The sequence below is a fragment of the Pistacia vera genome, unplaced genomic scaffold (genome assembly GCF_008641045.1).
Source record: "Pistacia vera cultivar Batoury unplaced genomic scaffold, PisVer_v2 Contig302, whole genome shotgun sequence".
Lineage (NCBI taxonomy): Eukaryota > Viridiplantae > Streptophyta > Magnoliopsida > Sapindales > Anacardiaceae > Pistacia > Pistacia vera.
The window spans coordinates 262,018-276,525 of record NW_022196116.1 but is presented as its reverse complement, the minus strand read 5'-3'; the positions used below and the strand labels follow the sequence as shown (position 1 = coordinate 276,525).

The 14,508-nt window shown below is 34.2% G+C and overlaps 4 protein-coding genes across 4 annotated transcripts; 2 read left to right on the top strand and 2 right to left on the bottom strand.

Moving 5' to 3' along the window:
• The first annotated feature begins 4,467 nt into the window (after nt 1-4,467).
• LOC116135749 (probable beta-1,4-xylosyltransferase IRX10L) lies at nt 4,468-7,590 on the top strand. Its single transcript, XM_031421462.1, has 4 exons — nt 4,468-4,802; nt 5,666-6,054; nt 6,225-6,466; nt 6,859-7,590. The coding sequence occupies exons 1-4, from the start codon at nt 4,697-4,699 to the stop codon at nt 7,370-7,372; spliced, it is 1,251 nt and encodes a 416-aa protein (XP_031277322.1). The 5' UTR covers nt 4,468-4,696; the 3' UTR covers nt 7,373-7,590.
• Nucleotides 7,591-7,901: 311 nt separating this feature from the next.
• On the top strand, nt 7,902-9,125 carry LOC116135755. Its single transcript, XM_031421473.1, has 4 exons — nt 7,902-8,159; nt 8,244-8,302; nt 8,612-8,729; nt 8,821-9,125. The coding sequence occupies exons 1-4, from the start codon at nt 7,909-7,911 to the stop codon at nt 8,897-8,899; spliced, it is 507 nt and encodes a 168-aa protein (XP_031277333.1). The 5' UTR covers nt 7,902-7,908; the 3' UTR covers nt 8,900-9,125.
• A 513-nt stretch (nt 9,126-9,638) lies between these two features.
• On the bottom strand, nt 9,639-12,713 carry LOC116135716 (chromophore lyase CRL, chloroplastic). Its single transcript, XM_031421426.1, has 9 exons — nt 12,377-12,713; nt 12,253-12,302; nt 12,023-12,083; nt 11,889-11,924; nt 11,755-11,805; nt 11,200-11,292; nt 10,177-10,281; nt 9,955-10,047; nt 9,639-9,859 (listed from the first exon to the last, which is right to left on the bottom strand). Exons 1-9 carry the CDS (start codon nt 12,554-12,556, stop codon nt 9,719-9,721), a joined length of 810 nt encoding a protein of 269 aa, XP_031277286.1. The 5' UTR covers nt 12,557-12,713; the 3' UTR covers nt 9,639-9,718.
• Nucleotides 12,714-13,314: 601 nt separating this feature from the next.
• LOC116135747 (uncharacterized protein At4g14100-like) lies at nt 13,315-14,333 on the bottom strand. Its single transcript, XM_031421459.1, has 2 exons — nt 13,721-14,333; nt 13,315-13,637 (listed from the first exon to the last, which is right to left on the bottom strand). The coding sequence occupies exons 1-2, from the start codon at nt 14,184-14,186 to the stop codon at nt 13,432-13,434; spliced, it is 672 nt and encodes a 223-aa protein (XP_031277319.1). The 5' UTR covers nt 14,187-14,333; the 3' UTR covers nt 13,315-13,431.
• Nucleotides 14,334-14,508: the final 175 nt, after the last annotated feature.

Here is a 14,508-nt window from a genome sequence, read left to right as displayed (position 1 = left end):
TACTTAATTAATAAAATAAACATCACTTATAATCTTGCCTATACATTCCCACAACTGACAAAAGAAAAATAATATAGTTACTAATAGATTAAAGTATCGTATTGAATTCATGTATCAAATAATGTTATATAATCTTGATTATCGATTAATATTAATTTATAATTAATTGATGATCAGAATTTTATTACGTTATTCGATGCATAAATTTGATGTGCTACTTTCATAATTGTAACATTATTATTGACAAAATAGGTCTAAATCTATAATTAAAAACTAACTGAAACACAATTATTTACCAACATGAGGACTTCAATACATATATTTATTAAAATTTTCCCACTAATAAACATTTAACAATTAACTTAAAATTAAAAAACAAATACTGACAGAATAAATTATTGAGCATAGAAGGTTGTTAGATAGACTGAATGCCGTACGTCATCAACAATAGTAGGAAGAGTAATGTTACAGTTAAATTATTTTTAGCAAATGACTAAAACGGAAAAAAACAGCTCATGCCTCACTAGTTTTTCGGACGTTGCGTTTTCATTAATTAATGAAAACGGGTCTGCATTTACTCCTATCAGCTGTCGCTATTAATTGGTTGTGTACTTGCTTTCATCTTATCAGCCAACTGTTATATATTAGTTTTTATTTTTTATTTACAAAAAAGAAAAAGAAAAATCATAGGTCTCTACATATACCTAAACAATAAAGGGATGGACGCGGGCCGGGGGCATGGCATCCCTGTTACTCTGACCGCCCCTGTTACGGGGATTTTTCCCATGACCATCCTAATCTATGGGGATAAAATCTCTCTCATCCCATCCTGGCCCAGCCTGATGAATGGGATTTTGCGGAAAATTTCTTCCCGTGGAGAGTTTTGGTCTGGATAAATCAAAACTTGTCCTAACAATAATATTTAATTATAAAAAACTAACATGTTGATAAATATTATATTTAATAATTTAACTGTTTAATTTTAGTATTTAATTCATTAAAAAGGCATAATTTAAAATAAGAAAATATAAAATCTAATAATTTCTTGTAAAATTTAAAAAACAATACCTAACTACTACCATAAACTAAATTAATTGTTATTAAGTTAGTAACATGTTTTCTATATAGTATTAAATAGAGGAATTTAAATTCTACATTATGATGTTTTATGTTGCTGACGCATTGCCGCATTGTAATGTTTCACTGAAATAGTCTCATCTTCTAAAATTCATAAAATAAATACCTGAAAAAAATTTCGCTGAAAATTGATATGAATAATTGAATATGGTGAATAACAACAATTTCTTGGCAAAAATTAGAACCTGCTTGGATTTCAAAGTAATAAAATATAAACATCTTTCAGGCTGCATTGTAATAATACATCCTTCAGGCTGCATTGTAATAATATAAACATCCTTCAGGCTGCATAAATTTATTTTTGGGACATGTCCCATGTATTATTATTTTGTGAAATTCATAAAGTAATAATATATATATTTAATTATTAGACTCCCTCGTTTAAATTATTTTTCTATAAATTTAATATAAACATTAGAAAATATTATAAAATTAAATATCATAAATTTAGATACATTTCTTAAAATCATGATTTAAACTTTAACTTTATATACAATCTTGTAAAGGAAATAAAAAAAAAAAAAAAACATAAAATTCTCAAAAAAGCGGGGCGAGCGGGGCTCCATAGGGCTGGGGTGGGCCGGGGATTGCACTATCCCCTTCCCCGGATGCGGGGATCTTACTAAGGACCATCCCCGGCCCTATCCCCATTTTTTTTTGGGGATTCCCCGACCCATTCAGGCCTAGTTGGGACGGATCCACGCGGTGTCGGGGCAAACGCCCATCTCTACTAATCATCACGTTTTCTAAAATCTTTTACTCAAAATTTTATGATTTTAAAAGTTTTATGTTTGATGCTTGATTTTAACATCAACGACTCGCACGTGTTAAGTACTAAACAGACTTAAAAATTACACGTGATAGAAAAATATGAAATGAGAGAATAAATGAGAAGCGATTTTTAAAGTAGTTCGGATGTTCAAAAGTGAATCCTACGTCCACTGCTATTGTATTAATAGATAGGTACAGTCAGGTCGAGTGTCGCGAGCTGGGTTACAATATGGAGAGAATATGTGTAAGCTGTTTTAAAGTAAGATCAGACAATCCCGTAAATGAGAGAGGTGTCCTCTATTTATAGTGGGAAAGTTCAAGGTAATGATTATGAGTCTACAAGTTGGCAGGTGTCATGCAAGTCCTTCTTTGCATCACATTGGTTATCTGCACGAGAAATATCCTCAAATTGCATAGGGCTTAGACAGGTGAATAACCCTTGGCCCCTCGCAAGTCTAACATTCATCTGCTGTGCTGATAAAAACCATACCTCTCCTGTCATTGCGTAAAGTGGCAGCGTCTAGACAACACAAAACTTTTTTTAAATCTTGATTGGCTCTTACTAACGAGAGTCCATGCCAATCCTAATTTGTTAGGCATAACATTTTATAACAATGAGTTTATTTGATAATTAAAGCTAAGTCCTTAATAAAGTACCATCTGATGAATAGCCAAGTTAATAAAGACTCCAATTCAGGCTATTTATTACAATTGAAGATACGTGTTGTTATAATTTAAAAAATATATATATATTTACGTAATAGAAATTGATTTATTATATTACAATAATTGAATCATTTTGAATTTTGTATAATTAAAAGATTTACATGATCTCTTACTCAATTGTGCAATGATTTTTGTAAAAGAAAACAAATTAAATAAGTTTACACGTCACTATTGTATGCGGATTGCGTACTTCAGGGACATCGACATTACTCTGTACTGTGAACAAGAATAATAGTATACATATATCATTCTCATACAATATTATGTGACAAGATATGATTGGGTGAAAGTTTAATTTTAACTTTAAATTAGTCAATCATATTTTACTACATAATGTTGTATAAAAATGATGTATGTGTAGTTTGTACTGTGAACAATATCTATTGATTGTTAGGGATAATTGATTAGCGCATTGAAGAGCCCAGCATGGGCCCATTTTTTATGGGCCTTAAAATCAACTCCCTCGGGCTTGAACAGACCCAGCAGAGGCCCATAGCGAATTTAACAAAGACTCGACTCGAGTGGCATTTGAAGGAAACAACATTAAATTCGAATATTCTTTCATCAATTGGCTCTTTGACTCTTATGGGAAAAAGTTAAACGCAGTCAAGACAATGCCTTAACAATAAATCAATGTGTTTAGCAACAAACCCAATTTAATGTAGTGTGTTATAAAGTAAGTAATAATGGGTTTGGTAAGCAATTTATCATCTTCCTTCCCTCTTCTTTGCTGGCAAACATATTAAGTAATAAATTTAGCTGTTGGTATTTTCTTTCCAATTTCAAAATACTTTTACTATTAACATTAATATTTTATTAAACCAACTCATGTGAACCTTACTTGATAAAAACTAATATTTTTTGCTTTCCATTTTTTATTTGTTAGAGATAAACTATTGGATTTGGGATTTAATTTTTATATATAGCCCATAGCATAATCAAATAATGATATGAATCTTGTCACATGGATTTTCTCTTAACAAAATAAAAATGTTAGACTAGTAATACAAAAAAACCTAAAATCAAACTACTAAATATTATTGAATATGATTCGTGACATAATCTAACCACTAACTGGACAAGTGTGAACTTATTGTTGATACATAAATATGCAACAATCATAGAATTTCAATTGACCCTATTAGAATAGGAATGGATGTGTCGCATGATTTAATAAAAATCAACAATGAATAAAAAAGAAAGAGTCATAAATAAGAACACATGACAATTTTTAAAGAGGTTCGACAGATTAAAACTTAAACTTACGTCTACTGTTATCTTATTGATTTTTTAGAGCTTACAAAAAACAATATAATTCTTAAGAAGATTTTCTTAGAACAATTTCCCAGCCCACGAAAACAAGTTGCGATGAGTTTATATAGCAACCGTTCATATAAGATTCAAATACGTAAGATTAGGAAGATGCATGACCTTTAACTATCTTAGCTGGAATCTAAGTCAATTTGAATATCTTTCTTCCAAATTGAGTCAATTTAAATATCTTCTCGGGTAATAAGAAAGCTATCTTAATTAGAATCTAAATCAATCTGAATATTTTTTTTTTCCAAATTGAGCTAATCTAAATATTCTCTCCCCTAATAAGAAAAATCCTTCACGCACAACACTTATAATATGTCAATACTCACTCAATACCATAAATATAAAAATATCAGAAAATTAAAAAATTAAAAAATAAATGAGAGCAGGTTGAAGGTTGAACAGCCCAAGTTATGTGGTTAGGGTCTGAAATTGACCTCTCATCAAACAGCTGGGAAATTAAAACCTCACTATTTATTCATTAAACTTTAGGAGAATCTCCTTACTGTTTTTTTTTTTTTTTAAAGAAAAATTCTAGTTTGTTTCACCTTCTCTATCAAATATCATTTTTTATTTATTTTTTTTTCTATGCAGACTCTAAATCCCTAACTTTAAGAAATATTTTCAACTACTTGTTCCTTTGACATCCCAACATACCCTCGAAACCTTGGTTCTTTTTCGTGCTTTAGTTTTTGTTAGATTCAGTGGCTTGAAGAAATTACATTTCAAAAAAAAAAAAATAAAAATGAAGATTTGGAGGTGGGTTTTGGTTGGGCTTGTTTGTACTGCCTTTGTGTTGAGGATTGGTGCCGTGGAGCTGGGCAGGAGACAACCCACTGAGAGAATTTCAGGTCAGAGTTTGTTTTGTTATTTTTTATCTAACTAAGTGCTTACTCTTTTTTATTTTTTGTATTGGATTTGATTTTATGTGGTTTTTTCTATTGAATTGAAGTACTTTAATTGCGATGTTGGTTGATTCCTTTGAGTTTAGGGTTCTGTTGAAAGGATCTAATCATTTGAAGATTTGCTTCGCCTTTTTGTTTAGTATTCTTCTGAAATATTGGTGGTTTATTAGGGAAATAAATCAAAGGATATGTTTCTGACTGACTAAAGTGATGCAACCAGATTTGGAAAAATCTTTAACGACTTGAAATGAGGATAAGCCTTGGTGCATTAAGAAGTTGCAGAAAGCATAGAATATATATTCATCCTAAAGTTGGAAAGGACTGATACTGATGAAAGAGTCAAATAACTGGATGTTATACTATTTGACTCAGGTTGGACTTAGTTGAAGTTTGACTGAGGTGTATGCTTTGTATCAGTGAGTGAGATAGTCTTACGCCAACCTAGATACATAGTGCCCTGGATAAATATCGGACTAGGCTAATGAATGATGGGACTTGGGTGCCCTTTTATTTTGTTTCAACATACTTAACTGAGTTGAATTATGAAAGATGAATAAAAATATCAGTTTGAGACTACATTATTTCTCCTTAACTCTCCGTGATTTAACTAATTTGTCAGAGTAGTATATATTTAGTTATTTTTGGGGCGTTGATTGAGTTAGTTTTTAGCTAACTTTCTTGTTATGGCATATCTCCCTTTTTGACATGGTTTTCTGATGCTTTAAAGATTACAGCCTTTTGCTCAGATTGTGACTTTTGCTGTTGAAATCTATACTGTATTTAAGTGTACTTTGGTCTTGTGAATGTAGGAAGTGCTGGTGATGTCTTGGAAGATGATCCGGTGGGAAGGTTGAAAGTTTTTGTTTATGAGCTTCCGAGCAAATACAACAAAAAAATTCTACAGAAGGACTCAAGATGCCTCACTCATATGTTTGCAGCTGAGATCTTTATGCATCGTTTTCTTTTATCTAGCCCTGTTCGAACCCTTAATCCAGAGGAAGCTGATTGGTTTTATACCCCTGTATACACTACTTGTGACCTGACACCAAATGGCCTCCCATTGCCTTTTAAGTCACCTCGTATGATGAGAAGTGCGATACAGCTTATCTCTTCGAACTGGCCTTATTGGAATCGAACAGAAGGGGCGGATCACTTTTTTGTGGTTCCGCATGACTTTGGAGCATGCTTTCATTATCAAGTTAGTAGTTTTCTTTTCTTTTCTCTTCAACCAATTGACATGATTCTGTGGTTTCTTAAGTTTTGAATTGTGTTTCAAGCTTTAATTATGTTGAGGTACTGTATTCTTGCAAGTGATTTCATCCTTTCTTTGGCTTATTATTGATCTCTTTTTCAAATATGCTCTTGCAGGAAGCGAAGGCTATTGAAAGAGGGATTCTTACCCTGCTCCAACGTGCTACCTTGGTTCAGACTTTTGGACAAAGGAATCATGTTTGCTTGAAAGAGGGTTCAATTACAGTTCCTCCATATGCTCCTCCCCAGAAAATGCAAACGCACCTGATTCCTGAAAAAACTCCTAGATCCATCTTTGTTTATTTCCGTGGGTTGTTTTATGATGTTGGAAATGACCCAGAAGGTGGTTACTATGCAAGGTATATCTCTATATTTGCATGTAAATTAGTCTTTGGTTTCTTAAGGTTACTCAGTTCACTAACCTAGCAAAGGCTGAATTCCATTAATTTTATGAGGTTGAACAGAAATGGACTTGTGATAAATTAGAAACTTAAATATTTCGATGAGAGATATTATTGAGATGTTACACGTTACATCATGTGATATTAGAAACATGCACCTTCGCAAATCCAGGATCCATTTTTCTCTGAAGCTATGTAAACTTTCTGAAAACCAGAATGGTGAGGAAGTTTACTTCAAACGCCATTTTAATCAGAAAGGAATAGTTTAAGCTTCATGGTTAGTCTATGATCACCAATCATATGCAACTTAGATTCATGTCCTTACTAAACAAATTTCAACTATTTCACAGAGGTGCGCGAGCAGCAGTGTGGGAGAACTTCAAGGACAATCCGCTGTTCGACATTTCAACTGAACACCCAACTACATACTATGAGGACATGCAGCGAGCTGTCTTTTGTTTGTGTCCACTCGGCTGGGCTCCATGGAGCCCTAGATTGGTTGAAGCAGTGATATTTGGTTGCATCCCTGTTATTATAGCAGATGACATTGTTCTACCATTTGCGGATGCAATCCCGTGGGAGGAAATTGGGGTGTTTGTAGATGAGAAGGATGTTCCCAACTTGGACACCATACTCACATCTATCCCCCCTGAAGTTATATTGAGAAAACAGAGATTGCTTGCCAATCCCTCAATGAAGCAGGCAATGTTATTCCCACAACCGGCTCAACCAGGTGATGCTTTCCATCAAGTTTTGAATGGTCTTGCAAGAAAATTGCCGCATGACAGGAGTATTTACTTGAAGCCAGGTGAGAAGATATTAAACTGGACTGCCGGCCCGGTTGGTGACCTGAAACCTTGGTAGCTGGTGTAATTTCCTATACTGGAAGGAATATTTTTGCCCGTCAGATTTATGAAGTTCAAGATGCTGTGTATTCCATCAAAAATGTAAATCTTCATTTAGCCAAAATGTGTTAGATTACGGTGTCCTTGTACTCGTCTTAGATGAAGAAATTGTCAAATCAGAACTGACCTATAATTTGATTCTTATGGTTAAATGCAAGCATGTTATTACATAATTTATCTTTCCTAGCGATAATAATTTAAATCTTTGCTGTATTACAAATTTTGTTATTACTGTTGAAAAAATACAGTAATATTCATTAAACATATAATTATAAGATTTAGTAAAGCAAGGAATTGTGGTAAGTAGCAAGATGAGAAAGGGTCCAAAAAGAGGTGGTAGGGAGCTTGTGTGGGGAGTATGAAAGCCACGCTTCCACGTAATTATCAGACAGCCAATAATATTACACTCGTTTATTCACCACTTATCTTCTCATCTCTTCTCTTTCTTCTTCTTTGTTTTTGAGAAGAAGAGACTAGAACAGTAGAACTTCGATAATGGCCCTCCAAGCACCCACAAGGCTAAGTGCCACGCGATCCTCACCACTACATGCACCTTCTCTTTTGTCTCCTACAGGCAATGTTGGCCTCCGACGCTCAACCGATTGTTTCGCTTTGAAATCATCTTTCTTTTCTCCATCTCTCCGTCTCTTGCTGTCTCCTCATTATGTGCAGCTTCTTGCTTCTGCTGCTCCAAGATATTCCATGCGTGTCGCCTCTAAGCAGGCTTACATATGTCGTGATTGTGGGTAATGTTTCTTATTCTTTGTCCTTTTTGTTTAACAATCCTGTGTTGGAATTTTGATGTGATTATTTTATGTTTGAACATGCAGGTATATCTACAATGACAGGACTCCTTTTGAGAAATTAGCCGATAGTTACTTCTGTCCTGGTATTCACTTTATTTTAACTCATAAACTTGGGATTCTAAATTTTCTCTATGGTGAAATAACTCAAATTCTTCCATGTTATATAACATCCTTTTTCACAATGGAAACTAGCAATTTTCTAGAACTTCCAATATTTATCTCCCTAAGCAACTCTGAAACCTTACCATCATCTACCAAGCTTGTTATTGTGTTGAGTAACAAGTATCAGATAGCATAAAATATTTATTCTGCCTCCATTATCTGGCTACTTACAAAATTTGTTGTTATTTTTATTTGTTCTTTTAATTGTGAATTGCGTTTGTGCAATGCAGTTTGTGGAGCTCCTAAAAGGAGATTTAAGCCATATGCGCCTGCAGTGACCAGAAATGCGAATGCCCAAGATGTTCGTAAGGCAAGAAAAGCTCAAGTCCAGAGAGATGAAGCAATTGGGTAATTATAAGACACTGTCTTTCAACCACATTGGCTTTTTCAATTTTGCTTATTATTCATCAAGTTTAAATTATATGTTAAACTGGTGCAGACGGGCATTACCTATAGCCATTGCAGTTGGAGCTGTGGCACTTGCTGGTTTATACTTTTACCTCAACAGTACTTTCTAGGATTAATGGTAGCAAGCATCGTCAATTGGACGTATCGAGTGAACAATATATATAGTTCTATTCCTGTCCAACACAAGGTTTCTATATATATTGCAATGTAATTTTTTGCCTACATTACGAGGAGCTGAAACTGCTATTTCTTCATCATTAGAAATGAAGCACTCAAACCATAATATATAGACTCTCGTTGATGTTTAAAGAAGAGTCTTACTCAACATTTTGTGTTCTGAAAATCATTTTACTTGTACAGTGTACACACCATAAACAAAATAATTATGTAATCCATAAGATATCACTTGATCTAAAACGTTCGGAATTTAACCAATTTCGATCTAATAACACTATTATCAAAGGCAAGAAGTCAATAGTTAATTGAAGATGTATTAACGAAAGGGAAAGGCATATATTATTATGTTACACTGGACTTGATGGGAGAATTGACATAAAACTTTATTCCTCCAATAAATAGCAATTATTAATAACCTCTATGCACACCCTTCACATAAATTATAAATACAATCATATCGGCCTCAATTTTAAACACAATCATATTGGCCCCAAATCTGTATAATACAATTCATTGGGAGTCCTTCACAATCCAAACCCTGAATCCTCTATGGCCGCTGTTAAATCTAAAGATGCCTAACCTAATATTCAATTTCTCCAGCAAAACATGATCATTGCTTTGGATGCTACACTGCTAACTATCCGGTGCAACAAAATATATCAAAGGCAGACGACTAAAATGGTCAAGGAAATATATTTGACAGATATTAAAAGTTTAAAATTTACATTGCTATTGTTACAAGTAACCAGTTATCATTCTTGCAAGACAAATGAACCCTCTATTTTCTTCTCCATGGACAGCGGAGGAGGGAAATTTAGAGGAGAGAACATGTCATTGAAACTAGAATTAGGTGCCGGTTTGAACTCGTAAGGACCTTCTTTCACTCCCCACACCTGCAAGAGATGAAACAAAGCACTCTTACTTAGCCCTTCGCTATGCTACTAAGTGCAATTTTGGTGAAAGAAAAAGCAAAACCAGGAGAACAAACTTGATTTCCATCATCATCGTAGCCTCTATCCCAGGTATGTATCTCATTATTCTTCAACACTGCAAGTTCTGAAGTACAGTGGGTAGCCCCATTCTGTCATAATAACAACCACAAGAAGGTAAGAAAGGCCACAGAGAAACCAAATCATTTCAATATCTACACCCAGTAAACAGCTGAGGGGAAAGCAATATGCTAACTGATTGTAAGAAGGAAAGCACCTACCCAAGAATTTGGGAATCCGCCTGGTGGAGATGAACCTTCATATAAGCAGCGTTTTCCACGGTCACAGCGTCTGAGATAAACAGTTGTCAAATGTTCTCCAATGTCCTGTTCATGATATAAGACAACAGACTACATGAGAAACGTGCACATGGAAACTTATAAAGCAAGTACAGATATATTTAGCCATAAACATGGGATTGATTTTTCTGCCAAGAGCAGCAGAGACAGGTTAGCCTCAAGTTCTTGACAATATTCGTTGCAATCATAGAGTTGATCTCTCAAGATAATATGTAATGATGTTTGAAAGGCCACCAAAATTTTTATAGCCTTTGTATTCAAAGCAGACCATTGCAGTTTTTTGAGTTCTGGTAAAATTAGAATATATGTACACAAATATCAGCTCATAGAATTATGTTCTAACCATCCAACTGGATGATTCTTTTTAAAATAATATACCAAATTATTTTGATTAGAATGAAATAGGCGAGGTGTAACTGATCTTCAAATGAATAGAAGAAATGTTATTTAACTAATCATGCAAAATTAATGTAGTAATGTGCTGTCTGTCTATAAGAATAAGTTCCAAGAAAAAAGAAAAAACAAAGGCTCCATCAAGCTTCTAAATATGTCATATTCATACCTTAAAAAAACTTAAGGACACTCTGAAACCTTCATGCCTCAAAAACGGTATGTCAAACCGTTTGTCAGCTATAATCAACAAGAAACCAAGAGATACGAAAAGAGTAGTTGGAAAGCCAGATATTTTGATAAATTCTTATTTCATTGGACATCTAAGAACATAAATTTCTGGCCACAGTTTGCTAATCAACTTATCATAAAGGCCTTCAGAATTAGAACTGTAACTTTAACTATAACTTCTGCGGATTTGAATTACTAATAGCGATACACAAGTCCAATATTTTGATGAATTCATGATTGAAAATGTTCTCCAAGTCCAATGCAACATATAATCCAATTGCTTAATAAACAGATATTAAAATGGTAATGTGATAAAATGCTTACACCAATAACTTCTTCAGGCAGTGGGCGCTGATCCTTTGAGCGATCACAGAAGTTTTTATACTCCTCAACTTCTCTAATGGCAGATGAATTTACCTGTCCATTTAGAAGAAAATATCCAATATTTGAATGTCAGGCTCCAATGTAACTAATAAACAACTATTATTGCATTGGATAACAAATGCAAAAAGCATAGTTCTCTGCAGCCATAGAAAACACGATTTTCCAAAGACAATGACATCTCATTCAAAACTTCTCCATACCAAATCTAATATCATTACAACTAACCTACAACACATCACCTTATACTCATCCGCTGCTCTCTTTTTTCTATCTAATAATATATGGTTTGATCAACATAAATATACATAAAACTTTATGTCACAACAACTGCTCAGAATGATGAGAACAGTAGTTGCAACAATAACAGTGGCACCAAGAACGGCAATCAAGAGTGCCTCACAAATGGAAAAGAAAATTTTAAGGCAGTCAAAGATGAGAAAGAAATTCATTCTGTAACACAATGCAACACAACAGTAAATCAGACTAGAAGCCCACCTCAACATCACATTTCAATTCTTTTGGGCAAGGCTTGACCATATAAAATCTCTGCAAGTATACAACTGTCAGAATTCTTTTAAAAAGAAAATTAAAAGTAACAACACCAGAAATAAATTAAGGCACATAAAAACCTGTCGAAAGGGCTTTTGAGGAGTCCTCCAAAATGCCTAACAACAAAGACACAGAAACCTCATCACAATTCGAACATATTATCATCTTAAAATAAAAGTAATAAAAGACACTAGATCATTGAGTTAAAACTAACTTGCTCAAAATATAAGACCTTCGAACCATCAACCATCTCGGCTGCCGGGCACGTCACCATTCTGCAAATCAAAATCAGCATACATATATTCAAAACTTCAAACATATTTGAAAGTTGAAACAACTAATCACCCATATATGACCTAAGAAGCTTACAATGTAAAGTGTGACAATTCCATATCCTAAGAATATTAAAGATAAGAAATTACTACAAATTAAAAAAAAAAATACCTGATATTGAAGTAATTATCAGGATCTCTAGACGCCTGTTCCCTCGAAAACTATCTCAAAAAAACATTAACAATTAAATTAAAAAAAAAAATAAAAAAAAAAATAGTAGAATAATAAGAAGTACCTTTTCGCCAGTAAGGGCGTCGGCAACAATACGGGCATGGTCCCATCGAGTTTTAGATTTGGTGAGACGTTTGAGGAGAAAAGCGCCGCCTATGAGCACCACTGTTTTGACTACCAGTCCTCGAGCTCTGCCCCATCCGTTGGCGTTGGCGTCGGACTCCGACTCCGAACCCGTTCCCATAACTAATTATGATTATAAACTTAAAAATTATTTTCAGCACAGCATTCAATTTAACTGAGAGGTTGCTTACTTTTTTGAAATGGTTTGGACAGGTTGTTGTTTGATTGATTGGAGTTTGTTCGTTTTGGTTTGGGGGCGTCTGGTAGTGGCAGGCACTGATGTGTGGTATTTCGTAATTGAAATTAATATTATGTGAATGTCAATTTTTGACACGTATACTATTATTGTGATCCTTTTACGCTTCTTTCATTTGGTTTGGTTATATTTATTTATATTTATTAGATGTGCGGGTGCCCCGTCTCACTCATCCCATTTCATGTTGTGGTGTTGCTTACAATTACAAATTCCAAAATTTATTTGTCGCCTTTCCTTTTGGAAAGTGAGATAGCCATTTGGTTCGACGAATATATATTTTTTTTAAATATTTATTATTATTAAAGACTTCATTAATGTATTGACTTCAATTTTTTTGTTATAATAATTAACAATTAATTCTAGTTAAACCCCATTGAGGTCAGATTGTTACATAAGCAATGCCCTCAAAATTCATTCATTTTTGTAAGATACTGTTTTAGCTTGAGTGAGAATTAGAAAAGGTAAAGCTAAGGTAATAGTAAATTAAAGATTTCACTTTATTTTATGACATGTTAATCAATTGCAAATCAAGACACAAATTAAAGTTCAACTATTGTTAAACCATTATTAACAAAAAAAACCTAACTCATTTTTGTTTCATATCGAGATTAAAATATATATATATATTATGTTACATAATAAACGCAACCAAAGTAATCATTTATCAATCGGCATGAACCGCTAATCTTCAGAAGATTTATTATAAAAAGCCTAAAGCAAAACAGAGAAGATACAGAAAATCACAATTTGGTAGGATTATTGAAAACCCTTCTAATCAATTTCCCCACGGATGAAACAGTAACCACAGATTCAAGAACAGGCATCTTCTCCTCCTCCTCCTCCTCCTCCTCTAACGCTTCTTCCTTAAAACAATAAACAGGAGCCTGCCACTTGGGATCTTCAAGCACTGCTCCTACCTCAAACGTCATCACATGGGCTGTATATCCTGCAATTAACAACATTATTACTCTTCAATTATATCAGAATCAAAATGTTCGCAGTAAATGGAAACATTTACAGAATTTTTACCAGTGTAGAATACCCAGTGAACAGGTCTCTTTGTAACAACATCTTCATAGTACCAAATGAAATCAACTTTAGTCCACACATTACAGAGAAACCCATCTACATATTGCTGACCAAGATACGTGGCTCCATCCATCCAGTTTGGGCGAAGAATGCCTACAGAGAAATGCAACACCCTGCACTCTTGGCTCAAGTCCAAAGTGTATATGTAGGACGTACCATTATCCCATTCAAGATCGTATTTAAGCTTGCCTAGCTGGTTCTGGATTATGTTGAAGTTGCGGCCGTTGGGCCAGTCGTACCACAGGTCCAGTTTCTGGAGGTTTCCACTGTTGTTCATGAAGAGAACTGCGTGGAATTGAAGAGGCCATGGAGCTGGAGTTGGGTCTGTTGATTTTGAAGAAATTGAAGTGACGTGGACGTTGAAAAAGAATAGAATGGTGAAAAGACAGACTAAGAAGGGTTTCATAGTTGTTGCTGTTGTTTTGTTCTTCAATTAGGCAGCTTACGAAGTAATGAAGGACGAAACGACGAGATGAAGCCACGAGAGTAAAGATGAGGATTCCATCTTTGGGGTTGGTTTTCATGGTTAGCTGTTTGCCAAGTGGTTCATAAATTCACTTTATCCTCAAGGACATCAGAATAGAAAATCCCTCATTGATTCCACAAACTTTTAGCTATTTATACCTTTGCCCACATATTCTTAGCTTACTTTTCCCATACCACATTATTGACGCTTCTCATTTACCCATTGTGCTACAACTTCCAAAATGTCATTCTGAAAAAAACAG